The 19,518-nt window shown below is 48.9% G+C and overlaps 2 protein-coding genes across 15 annotated transcripts in view; one reads left to right on the top strand and one right to left on the bottom strand.

Moving 5' to 3' along the window:
* The window catches only part of LOC100054282 (peptidyl-prolyl cis-trans isomerase E), a 25,990-nt gene extending 8,927 nt beyond the window's left edge, over window positions 1–17,063 (top strand). For 8 of the 13 annotated variants that reach the window (XM_005607187.4, XM_070260411.1, XM_005607184.4 and 5 more), the window contains 4 exons: window positions 1,742–1,865; window positions 7,269–7,454; window positions 12,784–12,926; window positions 13,115–13,525. In XM_005607187.4, coding sequence (XP_005607244.2) covers window positions 1,742–1,865; window positions 7,269–7,454; window positions 12,784–12,926; window positions 13,115–13,183 — 522 coding nt within the window. In that variant the 3' untranslated portion in view covers window positions 13,184–13,525. Of the gene's footprint in view, window positions 1–1,741; window positions 1,866–7,268; window positions 7,455–12,783; window positions 12,927–13,114; window positions 13,526–16,234 lie in introns of those variants that run through there. The other 5 variants (XM_070260413.1, XM_070260414.1, XM_070260416.1 and 2 more) reach the window with 2 other exon arrangements.
* Window positions 14,994–19,518, bottom strand: part of BMP8A (bone morphogenetic protein 8a) — a 34,437-nt gene continuing 29,912 nt past the window's right edge. For both annotated transcript variants that reach the window (XR_011436447.1, XM_023632843.2), the window contains one exon: window positions 14,994–18,327. Coding sequence is in view for 1 of the 2 variants with exons in the window: in XM_023632843.2 (XP_023488611.2) it covers window positions 18,178–18,327 (150 nt within the window). In the remaining variant the exon portion in view is untranslated. The remainder of the gene's footprint in view (window positions 18,328–19,518) is intronic.

Consider the following 19,518-nt stretch of genomic DNA (forward strand, 5'->3'; position numbering starts at 1 on the left):
CTCCCTCTGTTCACTCTGGTCTTCCTGTGTGCCGGATTTTAGTTGATTTCGCCATCTTCCACGTGGTCACCCAAACCAGAAACCTCAGCGTCATCTTAGACCCCTCGTTCTAATTCAGACCTAGTGCATTGCCACATCCTGCTAATTTTATCCTGTAAGTCTTCCTGAATCTCGTCGCCCGTTTGTTCCTGCCACTTTGCCTTGGCTTAGCCTCTATCATCTCTCCTGTGAATACTGATAGTAGCTTCCTAACTGGTCTCGCTGCCCCAGGCCTGCTTCCTCCTGTCCTGAGCAGCCATGGGGAGCTTTCTAGATCTTTCATAGATCTGACAGTACCGCTCCCCTCAAGCATTCTTGGGACCCCCTCATCTATAGGATTGAGTCCGGCTCCATCAGAGGGAGAGAAGGGCTCTGCATGTTCTGACCCTGTTCATCTCTCCACGTTGGATCCCCATTATATATAGGAAGAAACAGGGGTTTGTAGTTACCTGTAAATCTCTGTGTTTTTGCATAAGCAGTTCCTTTACCTAAAATGCCCTTTCCAACCTATTTTAACTCCTGCTCACCTTTCATAGCTGAGCTCAGTTGCTGCTTTCTCCAGGAAACTCTTCTGAATCTTCCTATTGAGTGAGTAGGAGTCCCTTCTGGCTTCCATGACCTCTGGGCTTCTGTCTTAGTATTTACTGCGTTGTTTTGCTGTTCCTTATTTAACAAATATTTAAATATATGTTTAATGTTTAAATATTTTTAAATATGTTTAAACATTACTTACTCTATGCTGTTATAAGTGTTTTCTAAATATTTAATCCTATTGATAATCCTATGAAATATGTCCTATCGTTATCCCCAATTCTAGGTGATGAAACAGGGACACAATGAGGTGAAATAACTTGTCAGACATTGCACAGCTTGTAAGTGGTGGAGCTGAAACGTGAACTGAGACTGTTTAGCTCTAGGATCTGTACTCGCCTCACATTGGTGGCCATCCCTCCCCCACAGGATAGCCGATTCCTCAAGGGCAGGAGCCATATCTGTTTATTTAATAACCCCTTCCTTGGCTTGATAGCTCAGTATCTATACAATGACCCACTAATCCACACTACAAAGAGGTCAGAGACAATAGAGTTTCCTCTGACAAACAAATGGGAGGGTTTGTATTGACTGTTTTATTTATCGTCTAGTCAGCCTTGTCCAGTTGGAGCACAAAGCAAGGCCCAACCTCCTCCATTGTCTTCTGAGCACTTGGGCCCAGGCCAGAGGGCTGCCCTCCTTGCTTCCATTGCTGCCAGTCTATGAATATGTAGGGTTAGGCATAGAGGGAGAAGGTTATGGGTCACTTTAGCTGGAGTAAGGTGGGTGGGCTTGAACTGAGGTTTGCAGATATTGAGAGTTGGGTATTGTGGGCCAGGGAAGTGTTCTGTGAGTGCAGGGCAGGGTGAAGCATGGTGACCTCTCTGCGGGCCAGTGTGACGAGATAACATGTGCCTGCAGGGTGGGGCTTGAGTAGATAGTGCTGAGATGTCCTGTCACTAGACATCCAGCTGGGTGCTGTGGCTGTCGCCCCTGCCTTCTGTGGCCCCGTTGGGTCCCAAGGCCTTCCCTGTGAGCACCTTGCTGCAGCCTGCTCGCTGCAGCCTGCTCGCTGCAGCTGGGTTCTGGGTGTATGTTCAGAAGAATACTCGCTCTCCTGCTCGGGGAGTTGGGGAGTTCTGTCTAACCTGGCGATTTCTTCTGTGCCCAGGGAGAGCCTGCTGCAAAAAAGGCCCGGTCAAACCCTCAGGTGTACATGGACATCAAGATTGGGAACAAGCCAGCCGGCCGCATCCAGATGCTCCTGCGTTCAGACGTCGTTCCCATGACAGCAGGTGAGCAGGGCTCCCGTCAGGATGGCCAGGAAGCTGGTGGCTGAGCAGGCTGGGAAGAAGCTGCCTCGAATCTTGGGCCCTTGACTCTCTTTCTACCTGAGTCCATCTGAGGCATTTCGGATCCCAGCATCTAATAACAAATGAGACAGAGCGGGCGTTTTTGAAACTGTAAAGGTTTAGTACCATTAGAAAGAGTAAGCAGTTGAAAGTTATAAATTGTTTTAATTACCCTCTGGTTTGGTTTTATTGTATTTTTTGATAGTTTTGTTTTGATATATTTTCAAACTTACAGACATATTGAATAAGAATTCCGTAAGAATAGTACAAGAATATGTACTTTTATGTACATTGGTAGGTACTCATATGTCCTTTATCCATTAATTAATGTATTTTTTACCCTCTATACTTTATCATTTTATTTATATATACACATACATATATATATTTTTCCCCCTATAGAGAGGAAGTTGAAAACATCATGCCCCTTGACTCCTAAATACTTCAATATATATTTCCTAAGAACAAGAATATTCCCTTACATAATCACAGTAAAACCATCAAAATCAGGGAATTTAACATTAATACAACACTATAACTAACCTTCAGGCCGTATGCAAATTTCACCACTTAGCCCAATATTAGTCTTTATAGTAATTTTAGCGATTTTTCTTGCCTGTCAAGGATTCACATATCATATTTAGTTGTCTAGTCTCTGTAGTCTCTCAGTTTTTCATTGTCACTCTTGATCCTGACGTCCTTGAAAGAGGACAAGCCAGTTGTGTTTAAGATTGTTTCTCCGCTTGTCTTTGCCTGGTCCGTTTTCATGATTAGATTTAGGTTGTGTTTTGGCAGGAATGCCACAGAAGAATGTTGTTTCCTTGTTAGTGCGTCCTATAAGGAAGCACGTAATGTCAGTTCCGTATTTGTGATGTTAACTTTGATCACTTGCTTAAAGAGATCTCTGCCAGTGGAGATACCATGACGTTCTTCTGCTCTCCCAACATCGTAATTTTTCTGCCCTGCAAGAGGCAAGGTTCTTTTAATTTCTTCTAAAGGGTGATTATTTTGGTTTTTATTGCCAAAATTGGCTTTTAGCTCTGAAAAATTTATTTACGTTACTGCTACTTGATTTTTTTCAGTTTTTGGCTGTTTTAGGTCAGTTTTTTGGGAAACAGACTCATGGAGATTCGCGCGCAGGAAGTTTATCAGGGAGTCATCTCAGGAAGAACTCGTGAGGGGACGAGGGGAGCAGGTGGGGAGAGGGGACTTGAACTGCAGTGCAGTGGCGCAGAGACCTCGGCTGATCCCAGGGGGAGTTTTGGAGCTTGGCTATCCCTTCAGAATATCCAGTTCTGAATTGAGACCAGGGTGCCAGGCCTTTGTACCCTCACATGGACAAGTCATGAATTCTGGCGGATTCCCACGAGTAGTGAGGAAAGTTAGTGGAATGAACTGTAGTCCCCTTATGCTGTTGGTCCCAGAATCACAAATGATACTCATCGTCTCTCTCTTCTACCACCATTTTAGGTTCCTCTCACCCTCATCTGGCTCCTCTGCTAGTCTAATGGCTTAGTTGTTGAGGTGACCTTGACTTTTAACCAAGGGGATTTGAGCTCCTTGTCATTGTGCCCTTCCCAGGCCATGGCTGCCCATCAGAATTGGGCAGGGGAATACAAGAGATGTCCCAGTGGATCCCCTGGGTGCCAAACATTCAGATCAGCCTACTGTGTAACAGCATACCAGCCTCCTGATGACCAGGGTCAAGCATCCCACCAAGATGATGACTCCTTTTCTTACCTGCTTGTCTTCTGGCACAAGGAGGCTGAGGTGATCAAGCAGCAGCATGGCTTAAAGTTTAATAGGATGCTGGTGGTCTCCACTGGTGAAAGTGTACTTTCTGGGAGCCAGGACCTCTAGACCCACAGATCCTTGAGTTTCAGGGATGGAAAGTAGGAGTGATGGTAAGCAGGGCCATTCCAACTTCTACATCTTGGTTCCTGGACCCCCACGGACACAGCACTCTGTAAGGATCACTGATTTAGAGCGTATACGGGGCTACCCTCACAGGGTATCATTTCTAAATTGGCATCTCAGTTGCACCTTAAGGCCTTCCGTCTGTCAGTCAGTTCTGAATGGTGTGGTATGTGATGGGAACAGCGGGTCGAAGTTTGTGTGCTCACTGCTGCACCTCCTTTCCTGTAAAGTGTGTCCTTTGGTTTGATGCAGTTTCCTATGTTATTTGATCAGACGCTGTGTAAGCACTTGGATAGTGGTGTCGGCTGAACCCCTGTAGACAATAAAAGCAAACCCATATTCAGAATATTTGCTGATGCTTGTCAAGGTGAATTATTGCCCCTCCAGGGTAGAAGTGCCTGGCTGGTCCTGAAGGATGGGGGCACTCAACATTGGTCTCAATCATCAGTAGTTTGGACATTTGGTAGCAGTAGCAGCTGGATCAGCCTTGGTGAGTGAAGCCAGTATTTTTGGTCTCATGTATTGCCTCCGTTTCCTTCATCGTGACTGCTTTGTTCTTGCACCCATTCGGCCAGCACTATGGCCAATGAGAGAGGCTGGCTGATGTCAGCTCGCTGAGTCTTTCTGTTTACCTGGTTGTTTAACGTCTCCTCTGTGGTGGCTGTTGTCTGGTGGACATTAACCTCAAAGATGTTCAGACTTTGTGCCCACTCACACAGTTCCATCCACATGCCTCTTCCCCATCCCTTCTTGTCTCTAGTCTTCCAGTCTGTTTTCTTCCGGATTCCTGGTCTACTATCCAGGCCATTTGTCACTTCCCTTGAGTTTGTATATATTCTTACTTGGGCCCCTTTTCTTTCCATGCAAAGTGGATAACCAGGTTGTGGCCTGTAGCTCTGCCCTTTGAGAGGGTTTCCCCGCATTACTGTGTTTTGGGGCCACCCTTGAATAGGGCTGTCATGCAGCAGCAGTCCACTTTCGCCTTGTCCCCGTGTACCGAGCCAACCCATCAGTGAACCAGGCCCATCCTTTCTCTTCCTGTGTCACCTCGTCCTAGGGGCCCTCCATATGGCTGTAGGTGGGAACTGAAGGAGAGGTGTGGGTACAACAATGGTGGGTGACGTGCGGTGTCTGGTCACCTGCCCATCCAGCTTGTTTGTGCCCTCTGGCCATGCTTGTGCCTGATCCTTAATGCAGCATTTCTCTCGTACAGCAGATTGCTGCTGGGCCTGCCAATCCTTAAGACTTGGTGGGCACAACCAAATCCAGCTCACAGTGGACGTTCTGGCTACATGGTCACTCGATGTTACATAGTTAGGTATTCTCTCTCTACCAGAGCCCAGTGCCATGCCGGAAACTGTTTTCAAATGGTTGACATTTGAAAAAATGTCAAGCCTATAGAAAAGTTGCATGAGTGTAATAAATAGTCATATACCCTTCATGTATATTCACTCGTCGTTAAAATTTGCTCTCTATCTAAATATGTATATGATGATTACTTGCTCTGTCATTTGAAAGTAAGGTGCAGTAACTGTTACCTGTCACCCCTAAGTGCTTCAGCATGTGTCTCCTAAGAGCAGGGGTATCATCTTATATGATCATGGTACAATGATCAATTCAGGGAGTTGAACACTGATACGATCTAATACATAACCTGTAATCAGATTCTGTTAATTGTGCCACTACTGTCCTTCATAGCAACCTTCTCCCCCAAATCCAGAGTCATGCATTGTGTTTAGTTGTCATATCAGGTTAGTCTCCTTTAATCTGGAACTGTTCCTCAGCCCTTGTCTTTTATGACATTGCCATTTTTTAAGACTCCAGGCCAGTTGTTTTATAGAATGTTCCTTATTTGAGTTTGATTGTTTCCTCATGATTAGATTCAGGTTATTTGGGGCCTACTTTGGAAGACTACAAAAGTGACCTGTCTCCATGTGTCACTAACATTGGTTTTTCCATTACTGGGGAGGGTCACTTGGTTAAGGTTGTGTCTGCCAGTTTTTCCCCCTCAGAAGGTGCCTTTTCTCCCCTTTGGATTTGATAAGTGATTTGTGGGGAGGCACTGTGAGACTTTCCAGGCGGTGAAAAGTACCCTTTTTTTGATTCTAGCCTAAATCAATTATTACTGTGATAGTAATTTTCTAACTATTATTCCCTCTACATTTAGAAAAATTAGCATTTCTATGTTTATTGTAGTTAGCATTCTGCTATAAGTAAGAGCATTTTCTTCCTCGCACCCCTTTCTTTCTTTGTTATGTTAGTAGTTGGTGTGTTAGTGTGGACTCATGAGTCTTTGCGTTCAGTGTGTTACTCTCCACTCTAGTCACTCACTCGTCAGTAGCTCAGGTGGTCGTAGTGTGGCTATAGGGAGCCCCCTCAAGCTTGCTCCTGTATCCATTTGACATTCACCATCATTTTTTGAGCACTTCTTTACTTTCTGCTACAATAAGATGATCCAGGCTTATCTTGTATTCTCTTTGCTCTGACCCTGGAATTAGCCATCTCTCTACGAAGCTCCTGTTCCTTTTAGTAGGAAATAATAATTAGAAATCAAGATCTGGATCCTGAGTATGTACACTGTTCCCAGGATGCCACCGATTCCAGGCCCTTTCAGCGTGTGGCTAAGAAGTGTGTGCATCTGTCTGTATACGTGTGTGTGTGTGTGTGTGTATTTTTAAATCCTGAGTTCATACCAATACTCTTAATTTCAATCTAATCCTCCAGGGTTCTTTCCTGCCATATTTGTATCCCCTTTGTCCCACAATAAGAGCCTTGGATCCCAATAACATCAATATATTCATTTATTTGCTGAATCCTCCAATACAGAATAGTTTCAGAATTGCTACAATCATACCACTACTGACAAGCAATTTCTTTGCAGTTCTTTTTCTTTAGTCTGTAAAGAATCCGAATACTGTGTTCAAAAGTTCTTGGATTCCCTTTGTTTACCTTCTGCAAGGTTAAGTTATCCATTTAACTCAAGTTCATTTGTTTCTGTTTGTGTTCAGTTTTAGGGTTTCTTAGAAGAATCCAACCCATGTTGTCCTCTAGTAGTTGTAATTTTTTTTCTTTACATTTAGATATCTGATCCATTTGAAGTTTATTCTTGCAGCGAGGTGAGATGTGGATCCAATTTTCACCTTTTTTCAAATGTTTATTTAGTTGTCCCAACATCATTTTGTAAAACATCCATCTTTGCCCCAGTGGTGTTAAGATGCCAACTTCTGTGAAATACCGAATGTCCATATGTACCTGGGTCTGCTTCTCTACTCTCTGTTCTCTTCAGTCTATCTGGGTCTATCCAGTAACTACACTTAAAGGTTCAATTGAAATAAACATTATATGCACTTTTTTAGATTCTGAGAGCTAGAGTTTTAACTATCAAGTTAGATATTTCTAACCTCAGCGCGTTTTCCTTGTGGACCGCAGAGAACTTCCGGTGCCTGTGCACCCACGAGAAGGGCTTTGGCTTCAAGGGCAGCAGCTTCCACCGCATCATCCCCCAGTTCATGTGCCAGGGCGGCGACTTCACGAACCACAACGGCACCGGTGGCAAGTCCATCTACGGGAAGAAGTTTGATGACGAAAACTTCATCCTCAAACACACGGGGCCAGGTGGGACCGGGGGCGGGTGGTGGCGCGTGGGGCCGGGCTGGGGCAGGATGGTGTGCTGGGCAGAGTGACGGCTGCGGCTCTGGCTGAGGGCTTGGGGTCTGGGGGAGACTCGGGGCAGAGGAGAGGCGCTCCGCCTGGCTGGAGCTTTAGGCTTGTGAAGGTTTCTTTGTTTTTTATTTTGTCTTATTTAGTTCCTTTTTACCTCCTTTTGAGAGGAAGAGGCATGGCAGCCTGGTTCTGCTGCTACAGTTGTTATTGTTTTTGTAACTTTTTATCTTATATAGTTTCAAGTGTACAGAAAAGTTATAAGAATAGGAACCCCCGTAAACCTTTACATGATTTTCTGAAACAGTGAAAACCTCTTGGTAAAATTCTGAACAGAAAGAAATTAAATGTTCCTTCAGTTTACATGGTGGGTGTATTTCTGGAAAAATTCAATGCGAAAACATAAGTCTTTGGATTTATATGTAAAATGGAGTTAGGTTCTAGGGTCAGATCATTATAAACAGATTTTTCTCATCTGCATGAATGTTTGTCAGGGCATAGAGTCTCAGGGGATTTAGAATACTTCTGCACTGGGGGGACATTGCAGGACATCTAGACTTCCTTGCTCCCTTCCTGCTAATGCCCACAGCACCCCCAGGATTGCTGACAACTTAAAGTGTACCTTAAGTTTCCAAATAGCCTCGAGGGGGCAGCATTACCCTGGTTAAAATCCCGTCCCGTCCAGGGCTTTCAGTCCTATCTCCTGAACTGATCCTGCCCACATGTAGGTGTGCATGCCATTTCTCCCTGTCGTCCTCCCGTGGGCATCCCACGGGTGTCTGGAACGTCACAAACCTGAACATCTCTTCCTCTTCTCCCCCACATTCTCCCTCCCCCCTTCCCTGTGGCGGTCAGTGACACCACCAGCCACCTGGCTGCTTGGTCAGAAACTTAGGACCCGTCCTCATCCCCTCTCCTCCGTCACCCGTGCATCAGGTCATCTGTCTCTCAAATCCCCTCCTGGTCGAGCCGCTCTTCACCCGTCCTCCACCATCAGGGTCCTCCAAGCCCACCTCCTTGTTTCTGCTTTTGCCTCTTCCCCCTCATAGTCTGATCTTTGAGAGGTAGACAGAGCAATCACTTTAAAGCATAAATCCGATCACATGATTCTCCTGCTAATAGCCCCCCTGTGGCCACATGGTGGATCGCATCCAGGCCTGCAGAGCTGGACCCGACAGGCCTGGGGCTTCACACCTCCCCCCAGCACGGAATGTGCTGCTCCTGCCCTCCTCCTGCCCTCCGCACCCTGGCTGTTCCTCAGGCACCGGAGCTGACTTCCCACTAGGGCCTCAGCAAATGCCGCTGCCTCTCTGGAGCATCCTCCCTCCAGCACACACAGGGCTCACCCTCACTTCCTTCAGTGTCGCACGTGTCACTTCAACTGAGAGGGCTGCCCTCTCTAAAATTAGGGCCATTCCTATCATCTCACTCTTCTTTTTAGTCAGCTTTATTTTTCTAACTTTACTTAATACCCAAAACTGTGTTATAAATTTATTCTTCTATTTATTAATTTTTTGTCTCCCTTTTGAGAATGTCAGCCTCCTGAGGGTAGGACTCAGTTTTTCTTGTTCACCATTGTACCATTGTATTCTGTAACAGCATTGGCTCATAGTAAACACACAATAAATAGCTGAATATTTAAATATTTCAAACATATTCACAGGTCAGATCTGTTATGTGTCAGGCACTCTGATGGACTCTGGCATTGAGAATGGAAAGAGACGGTCCCCATCCGAAGGGAGCACACGATCTAGATGCCCAGCCAGGAAGACTGGGCTTTCTCCTTGTCACAGGGGGCTGTGGCTCCTTGTGCCCCGTTAACTCTGCCAAACCTGGGCCTTTTAGACTAAACTCAGATGTCTAGAAAGCCTTGGTGACTGCTGTCACCATTGTGTCTGTGGGTCTGTCTGTCTGTCTTAGGTGACTGTCTCTTATGCTCCCATGTGCTGAATAAATGTCTGTGCCACTAGGCTTTGCTATTTTGTAGTGTAATTGTTATTCTTTTTAACAGCTTTATTGGGATACAATTCACATACCATTCAGTTCACCTATTTAAAATATACATTTCAGTAGTTTTTAATGTATTCACAGTTATGCAACCATGACCACAGATAATCTTAGAACATTTTCATCACCCCAAAAAGAAACCCCACAACTTTTAGCAGCGACTCCCCAACCCCTCATCTCCCAGCCCTAGGCAAAGGCAAATTTACTTTCTGTCTTTGCCTATTCCAGACGTTTCATATAAATAGAATCATACAACATTGTAGGCTTTTGTGACTGGCTTCTTTCACTTAGCATAGTGTTTTAAAACGTTTCATCTATGATACAGCATGTATCAGTACTAAATTCTTTTTTATTGCCAATTAATATTCCACTGAATGGAAACACCACAATTTGTTTATCCATTCATATGTTGATGGACATTTGGGTTGTTTCTACTTGTTGGCTATTATGAATAATGCTGCTATGACCATTCATGCACAAGTTTTTGTGTGAACATATATTTTCATTTCTCTTGGGTGTATACCTAGAATTGGAATTGTTTGGGCATATGATAACTCTATTTTTAATTTTTTTTAAAGATTTTATTTTTACTTTTTTTCCCCAAAGCCCCCCAGTACATAGTTGTGTATTTTTAGTTGTGGGTCCTTCTAGTCATGGCATGTGGGACACCGCCTCAGTGTGGCTTGACGAGTGGTGCATGTCCGTGCCCAGGATCCGATCAGGGAAACTCTGGGCTGCCGAAGCAGAGCGTGCAAACTTAACCACTCGGCTGCAGGGCTGGCCTTATTTTTAATATTTTGAGAAACTGCCAGACTGTTTTCCAAAGTGGCTGCACCATTTTGCATTTCCCTCAGCAATCTCTGAAAGTTCCAGTTTTTCTGCATCTTTGCCAATACTTATTATCTGTCTTTTTTATTATAGTGACATGAAGTGGTATCTCATTGTGGGGTTTTTTTTTTTTTTAAAGATTTTATTTTTTCCTTTTTCTCCCCAAAGCCCCCCAGTACATAGTTGTATATTCTTCGTTGTGGGTCCTTCTAGTTGTAGCATGTGGGATGCTGCCTCAGCGTGGTTTGATGAGCAGTGCCATGTCCGTGCCCAGGATTCGAACCAACGAAACACTGGGCCGCCTGCAGCGGAGCGCACAGACTTAACCACTCGGCCACGGGGCCAGCCCCTCATTGTGGGTTTTGATTTGCATTTCCCTGATGACTAATGATGTTGAGCATCTTTTCATGTGCTTATTGGCCATTTGTATATCTTTGGGAAAATGTCTATTCAGATTCTTTACCCATTTTTTAATTGGCTTGTCTTTTTATTATTGAATTTTAAGAATTCTTTAAGTATTCTAGATATAGGTCCCTTATGAGATATTTGGTCTGCAGATATTTTCTTTCATTCTGTGGGTTGTCTTTTCACTTTCTCTGTGATGTCCTTTGAAGCACGAAAGTTTTCCTTTTGATGAAGTCCAATTTCCTTCTTTTTTCTTTTGCCTCGATACTTTTGTTGTTGTATTTAAGAAGGTTTTGTCTAACTTAAGGTTATGAAGATTTACTCCTATATTTTTTTCTAAGAGTTTTATGGCTTCAGCTTTTACGTTTAGGTCTTAGGTCCATCTTGAGTTAATTTTTGTATGTAGCGTGAGAGAAGGGGTCCAATTTCATTCTTTTGTGGATATCCAGTTGTCCTAGCCCTGTATGTTGAAAAGGCTACTCTTTTCCTGTTTAATTGTCTTGGCATCCTTGTTGAAAATCAATTGACCATAAGAGTAAGGGTTTGTTTCTGGACTTTCTATTCTATTTCATTGATCTGTGTATCTGTCCTTTGCCAGTTCCAACACTATCTTGTATTCTGTAGCTCCATAGTAAATTTTGAATTTGAGAAGGATGAGTCCTCCAGTTTGTTCTTTTTCAAGATTGTGTAGCTATTCTGAGTCTCTAGCATTTCCGTGTGAATTTTGGGATAAGCTTGTCAATTTCTGCAAAAAGGCTGGCTGAGGTTTTGATAGAGATTGCACCCAATCTCTAGATCAGTTTGGGAACTGTTGCCATCTTAGTGATATTAAGTCTCTAAGTCCATGAATAGAGGATGTCTTTCCATTTGTTTAGGTTGTCTTTAATTTCTTTCAATAACGTTTTATAGTTATAAACGTGTAAGTTTTATACTTCTTTTGAATTTATTCCTAAGTACGTATCTTATTCTTTTTGTTGCTACTATAAATGAAATTGTTTTCTTGATTTCATTTTAAGAGTGTTCATTGCTAGCGTATAGAAATACAGTTGATTTTTGTGTATTTGATCTTGTATCCTGCAACCTTGCTGAACTTGTTTTTTAGTTCTAATAGTTTTGTAGTGTATTCCTTAGGATTTTCTATATTCAAGATCGTATCATCTGCAAATAGAGATAGCTCTATATTTTCCTTTCTTTTTTCTTTTTTTTTTGAAGATCAGCCCTGAGCTAACATCTGCTGCCAGTCCTCCTCTTTTTGCTAAGGAAGACTGGCCCTGAGCTAACATCCATGCCCATCTTCCTCTACTTATATGTGGGATGCCTACCACGGCATGGCTTGCCAGTTGGTGCCATGTCTGCACCTGGCATCTGAACTCCAGCCTGCTGAAGTGGAACGTGCGCACTTAACCGCTGCACCACCAGGCTGGCCCCTACATTTTCCTTTCTAATTTGATGGTTTTTGTTTCCTCTTTTGCCTAACTGCTATGGCTAGAACCTCTAGTATGACGTCGAATAGAAGTGGGGAGGGCAGACCCCGTTGTCTTCTTCCTGATCTTACAGGGAGAGCACCGTGTGGTTTTCCTAGGTGTCCTTTATCAGCTAAAGTTCCCTCCTATCCTAGTTGTTGAGTGTTTTCATCACGAAAAGGTGTTGGACTTTGTAAATGCCTTTTCCATATCTGTTGAGATGATTATGTGGTTTTTGTCCTTTAGTCTATAGTATATTACATTGATTGGTTTTAGGATGTTAAACCAGCCTTGAATTTGAGAGACTCTTTTCCGCTACAGCCCAAGCTCCACCATGGCTGGGACCAGTGTCCCCAGGGCTCGACAGAGAACTGGGTACCATATAGACAATAAGTATTTGTTGAATGAGTGAATGAAAGGACAAACCATATAAAATGTTTGAAACAATCCTGTTCACCATTTCATTGACCATCAAAGGAGCAGAAGACAAGACATTGGCATGGTCTGTATGTCCGAGTCTGAGCCTGCCTGGCTGAGGGAGCCAGGGTGGAGGGAGCCAACACGCTCATTCTCTCCCGCAGGCCTGCTCTCCATGGCCAACTCCGGCCCAAACACCAACGGCTCCCAGTTCTTCCTGACGTGTGACAAGACGGATTGGCTGGATGGCAAGCATGTGGTGTTTGGGGAGGTCACGGAAGGCCTGGACGTCTTGCGGCAGATTGAGGTGGGTGGCAGCCCTGGCCTTTGGTGTGCAGCCCTGCGGGAGAGCCAGCGAGGGCACTCTGTGGCCTGGGAGAGGGCCCCATTGCTTCTGTTCAGGCTGGGGGCAGAGGTCGGGTGGGTGTCCCCGAGCTGCTCCTTCCTCTCCACCTTCCATCCCCTGATTTCTCTTCTTCTGTTCCAACCGCAAAGGCCCAGGGCAGCAAGGACGGGAAGCCCAAGCAGAAGGTGATCATCGCCGACTGTGGGGAGTACGTGTGATGGGCGCTGTCTCTGTGCTGCCCCTGCGTATCCAGGAGCGTCAGCCCCAGGGAGCCAGCACCTGAGGGTGTCCCGTTTGCAGCAAGCAGGGCTTTGTGCCAGGGCCCTTCCTCGGGCCAGCGTGGGCAGCTCCTCTGCGGGCACGGCCTGGGCTCACTCTGGGCTCTTGCCCAAGTGTAGCCGTGGGCCTGGAGCTGGCACAGGCACTGCCCTCCCCACTGTGGACGGCCGTGCATGGCCTTTCTGTGGCCTCTGTGCCAGGGCATCTCCTGGGCCCTCGAGTGTGGCTCCTGGACACTCCTTCTGGTGAAATAAATCCTAGTTCTTGTTCTTCTACCTGCAGCCAGCTCCCAGGTGTTTTCAGAGGTTACAGTTGTGACTGGGCTGTGCTGCCGTGACAGACCCGAGCACCTCCCCAGGCTGGCCCTGAGGGCAGGGCAGCAGAGGTCAGCGCTGGTGCAGAAATGCCTCTCTTTGCTCTCTCCCGCTACTGGGCAGGCGAGTTGGGTTAGCCAGGCTCCATCCCTGCCCTCAGGCCTGTTGGTCTTGAGCAGAAGGTACTGGACTCAGTCTCAGGGCCCATTCCCTCATTGCTCATTCATTGAGTGAGTGTACGACCGCAGAGCCCTTCTTTTCCCAGGCACCGTGCTTGGTGCTGGGGAGACAAGAAATAAGCCAGAGGTGGTTCCTACCTCCCCTCCCTGCCCCGGTCTCACCTGGAAATCGAACTCTGGTGCCACAGTTTGTAGCTTGTGCTAGGCTGGCCTCTTGCCCTGCACCAGTGTCTGGCTAGGCAGGCCACCTCATGGCATCTCCCATGGGCTGAGGCTGAGCCCCATCCATCACCAGAGACCTCCTCCAGCGCTGCTCTGTCTGGATCAAGTGTCAACATTCAGAAACTGCTGGGCTGGGCTGGGCTGGTTCTGGGTTGAGATTGATTGCCAGATTGATCCTGGCAGGGAGGGGAGAAGCCTGCTGGCCTGTGGCCCCAGTGACCCAGGCCAGCTCCTGTCAAGGGATGGATGCTAGCCCTTCTCTGGCAGCCTGTCTCTCTGTCTTCAGGTGGGGCTTCTCCCCTTTCCATTGGCTGGGGTCTGCTCCTGGAACCCACTGCCTGCAGTATTCCCAGGAGGGACCTCGATCCTAACCTAGGTGTCCTTCTCATTGGTGGTCAGTCCTGGCTGTCAGGATGAGCAGGAGTGAGGCCAGGAGTATGCCAGCCACTTAGGGCTGGTGTGACATGCAGGAGGGAAGAGGATGTGTGTGAGGTACTCAGCATGGCTGGCTCTGGAGATGATGTGGAAAGGAGGAGCAGGCTGGCCCGAGGCCCCAGGAGGGATGACTGGTCACACAGCCCTGTGAAACGGGGTGAGGTTGTGGGGGACCTTGTCACTTACTGTGCTTCCCTGGTTGCACTGAGAAGGTGGGACCAGTCGACTGGCCAGGAGGCCAGTGGGCGAGAACCATCAGACAGTGATTGCTTGCCCTGTACTGTGCAGGGGCTTCCCCAGAAGTTACCCCACTGGGTCCACCCATGACCCTTGTACGGGTGGTGACCTGAGCCACAGAGGTGAGGTGCCTGGTCCAGGGATTCCAGACTAATGGCCAGCCCAGTGACCACACAGGTGTTATGTCTTTGACCTGAGTACCTGGCTGCCTGGCTTCCTGCTGCTGGGGGGCGGGGGGGACGGTGGCTCGAGGTGGTGGGTCATGGGGGCCCCACACCTGCCCTCCGGGGAAGGAATGGTGAGACCTGGTTTGTAAGTGACAAATCTAAGGCAGAAGTCAAGGGATGAAATGCTACTACAAATTATGTTTTCAAAGAATATTTAATAACAAATTTTAAAAATAGATCATAGATTGAATAAATCAGATCACCAAGCAGTGCACAGAGTGTGACCCTAACTTTGTAAAATATTCATATTTATATATAAAGACAAATATATATGTGCCAAGGAAAAAAGACTGGAAGGAATTATTAACAATGGTTATGTCTATATGGTGGCTTTATGCGTGTTTGTATTCTTTTTATTTTCAAAAATTTCCCCGGCACATGTAATATTTTGGCCAAATGCTTGCTCAAGGCTTCCTAGTGAGAAGAGAAACCCCAGAAAGGCCCCATCCGCTTCCTGTGAGGCTGCGGTGGGCGCAGCACTCGCTGGCAGGACCGAGGGGGGCGGTGGGGACCACGCTGCCTCGTCCTCAGCAGTGGCCCCCATCACTGTGGGTCACTGCCGGCTAGGACTCCTTCCGCAGGCAGGGGAGAGTGCAAGTCCACACCTCATCCCCAGAGATCCCAAGTTTAGATTTTTTTAGGAAGAGCACAGCTTTCAAGTAAATACAGCAGCGCCTCCTAGACCCATTATGGGAGGAGTGGGTTTTAATAGGAAGGCACACAGGGGAGGCCCAAATTTGCAAATTCTTTTAAAATGAGACTACTGATAGATGCCATTCATTCAGCACCTGTGCAGACACGGTGCTGAGTGCTCTGTGGACAGACATCTCCATGATGGCCTTGCAAGGGCAGAACCACTCCTATTCTGCAGAGGAAGGAGCGGGCTCAGAGGTTATGCAATTTGGTCAGATTAACAAGAGGCAGAGCCAGGATTTGATGCCAGCAGGTCTCCTGGCTCCAAACCCACTGTCCTGTTCACAGCCTACTTTCCTGTGAAATTGTAGGGAATTTCTGGGAGCATGTTACCCACTTCCCTGCATAGAGACACTAAAGAATGGGGCTCTGCCTGATGAGCTGGCATCAGGGCCAGGACTGCGCTGTGATAGTGGAGATGCGCGCTGGGGGGTGAGGCCTGCTGAGCACTTTGCCCCACCCTGAATGGCCCCAGGCTCAGCTGTTCCTTTGTGTCCTCACCTGTCAGCGTTTACTTTGCTGTTGGTGGGCCTGAGTTGGTCACCCTTATTTCTGCTGCTAATATGCAGCCTTGAATGTAACCTGGGCTGCCAGGGGCAACCAGATACACAAGATGGCTTTGGAAACTGCACACTGCCACCTTGTCGGCTTATTTATCTTCATTATTATCTCCCTTCTCTGAGGCTTTTGCTGCTTGATTTCATTTGCTGGCCACCTGGATGGCTGAAGGTGCTGGAAGTCTGTCAGGAAGGCCGTGACCACTGTACTTTCAGCTTTTCTGCACCAAAAGGGAGTCGCCTCACGACCCTCGTGTTCCTGGTCTGCACGTCGACCGGCAAGCAGTCTGTACCTTCAGAATATTCATTTCACAAACTTCCTGGCGCCCCCAAACCATGCCTGCTCACGTGCTAGGCTTCGAAAGACCAAACACACTTGTCAGAAGTTTCCAAGCCTCTGCCGCTCTTGATGTTGGGAGGAGAAAGCTGTTAAAGAGGCCCTGAAATGACAGGTTTCATGTCCTACGGCTGCTGGGCACTTAGGCCACGTCTTGGCTCTGTGGGAGGGGAGGGTCAGGACGGCAGATTCTCTGGCTGGAGGGGCCTTTGGAGATGAAAGAGCCCTGTGTCCTCAAGTCACAGATGGGAAACAAGCCTCAGTCAGGAAGGAGACTTGTCCAGACATCAAGTCAGTGGCTGAGTTGCAGCCAGAATACGGGTCTCTTGACATTCCAGGTCCAGGTGGAGGGGCTGCTGTCCCGCAGCGTGGCCCCAGCCTCCACCCCCACTGCCAGACCCTCTTCGGGTTGGGTTGCGGAGTGAATTCCAGAGATGCGCATCCTCGGTCTCAGCTGGGCTGTGCCTGTGTCTGGGGTGGGCCCAGGGTCTGCTTTTAATGACACAGTATTTCAGGGTTCGGGCAGCTGGACTCTGTCTGCGCCAGCAGGTAAATTACAGGCTTAGCGAGTCAGAAATCAAATAAACACTCCAGCTGCTGCGGCTGCTCCAAGGAGAACAGTGGTTTCCGGGAACCTCCCCACCCAGCTCAGCCTAATTACCACCTGTCACTCCCTGGGGACAGCAGCCTTTTCTTTGGCTTACAGGTCCCAAGAAACAGGACAGGGCTCCTGGGCACACAGGGTGACGCAGGCTTTGGTTACCAGCCTGTTCTTACCTCTTAGACTCTGGCGGACTGTCATTGCCCACCCTCACCCCGCGCCTGGCCAGCAGCGGCGTAGGCACATGCTCTGGGTGGAATCAATTGCTCCCTAGTGGGGCCGGAGGGGGAAACCAATTCATCTCAGCTCTGAACAGCTGGTGGCTGCCTGGAATTGTGTGCTGAGGGTCTTCAGGCCCTGTCCAGCTTCAGTGGAAAAAGCACCCAGGTTGATTACTGATGGCCACAGGCAAGGCCATGGTCAGTGGTGGCATCTGCACTGTGTGTCTGCTAGCCTGGACCACCCACTACAGCCATTGTCCTTGTTCCTGCTAAGAGTTAACCTTGTCTCAGCACTAAGGCCCACGTGGAGACAGTGGAGGGAACTGGAAGCCCCAAAGTTCTTTGCTTTGGGGATCACAGCTCTTTCCCAGGCGGGAGAAGGACAGACCCAGGGCAGCAGAGGACACGGCCATAAAATGTCCCCACCAGCTTCAGCCCTGAGTGAGACCCATCAGCTTGTTTTTCTAATGTGCTATCTGCCTGCCAGCCCAGGTAGGAACAAAATAGTGCCCTGTACATGTGTGTGTCTATGCCTGGAAATGCCCCTGTTGCCTGGGGGAGGGGCAGACCCCTGCTGCCCACACCCAAATGCTGTGGTGAGTGGTGCAAAGCCCAACCAGGCAACCACACTCCAGGTGCTCCTCCAGTCCCCCTGGATCGGCCACAGGGCCAGGGATGCCAAGGACAGGTCCTAAGATCGGACTTCTGTGCTGACAGCAAACAACGTAGTCAGTACACTTCTGAGGCTGCTGTGTGCATCAGCCCCACCACAGCTGGGGGACAGCACCACAAACCCCAGGGGAAGGGGCATGGGCCTGGAGAAGACCACCTGGGGCTGGCTGGGTTTGAGGGGCTCCCGCCTCTGCAGAGGGGCCTGAGCTGGGGGAGGCGCCGAGTGGCCGGGGTGCCCTCAGTGGCAGCCGCAGGCGCGGACCACCATGTTGCGGTGCTTGCGCAGGATGACATTGTTGCTGCTGTCGTAGTAGAGCACGGAGGTGGCGCTCAGCTTGGTGGGCGCGCAGCACGCCTTGGGGACAGCGTCTGGCTTCATCAGGTGCACCTGGCCAGGGAGGGGGCGGCAGGCAGAGGCGTGAGAACCGTGGGCTTCTCCCGGGGCCCCCCAGCCCCGGCCCCCAGCTCCTGCCTGCCCGGGCTCCCCAGCCGCTCGCCCCTGCCCACTCCATTCTCCACCTGCAGCCAGGACGGGTGCTACCAGGCAACTGTGGCCGCCCCTGCCCTCCTTGACCCCTTCCCTGCCCTGCTGCCCTCAGGGCACAGCCTGGGCACCTGCCCACTCCCTGCCACACCCACTCCCTCAGACGCGACCCCAGCACACGGCGTGCCTGGTGCCCAGTCCTGTGCCTGACGCCCCTGCAGCATCCCCCTCTGAGGACCCCCCTCCGCTCCTGTCCTCTCTGAGCTTCTGTAACGTCCCTGACCGTGTCCTGTCCGTGTTAGCTGCTCATGGTCTGTCTGCCCCCAAGACTGTGAGCCAGTGAAGGTGAGGGAACAGCTGGATGAGCCGAGAAGTCCAAGTTCACCCTGGGGCGGTCGGCACGATTATTTCCCAAAGCTCGCTTCGGCCCTCGCAACAACTCCTTAGACAAGCATCATTCCGGGCAGACGGAGACTGAGGGCACAGAGGCCCCGTGACTGCCTGGAGTCGCGTCTCTGACGGTGCAGCAGGATGTGGCCCCGGGGCGGCTCCCACCACCCTCCTCCAGCAGCTTCAGCACCAGAGACCAGCCTGAGGGAGGGGGCTGTTTTGGCTCCAGGAAAATATTTATCCTGAGACTCGGCAGGACAGGCTGCAGGTGGTACTGGACACCCTGTCGGGGCCCCACTCAGAAGGGCCCTGAAGGCAGTGGGCAGCCGTCAGGGGAGGAGAAAAGGAAGCCACCCTGGCGGAACCTGCCCGGCAGCCGGGACCCCAGTGCCCAGTGCAGAGCCTTGTCCCGGAAGCTCCAGCTCCGAGCCAGCCTGCTGGGAGGACCATGTGCCGGACACTGGGCTGGTCTGGGGCCAGAGCCTCTCTGAGGCCCGTGGGGGAAAACGAGGCCTCTGTGGGGATGTCAAGCCAGACTGGGACATGCTCCCCAACTTCCCACCGTCCGCATGCGGTGGCTGCACTTGGCATTCGTAGACCCATGTGAAAGAAAGTAAGCGACACTGCCCACCTGCACCAGCCATGGGGCCCTGAGTGGCTGGAAACCGAGGACTGAAAGGGCCCGAGTTGGGACTCTGGAGAGAG

The sequence above is a fragment of the Equus caballus genome, chromosome 2 (genome assembly GCF_041296265.1).
Source record: "Equus caballus isolate H_3958 breed thoroughbred chromosome 2, TB-T2T, whole genome shotgun sequence".
NCBI classification, from domain to species: domain Eukaryota; kingdom Metazoa; phylum Chordata; class Mammalia; order Perissodactyla; family Equidae; genus Equus; species Equus caballus.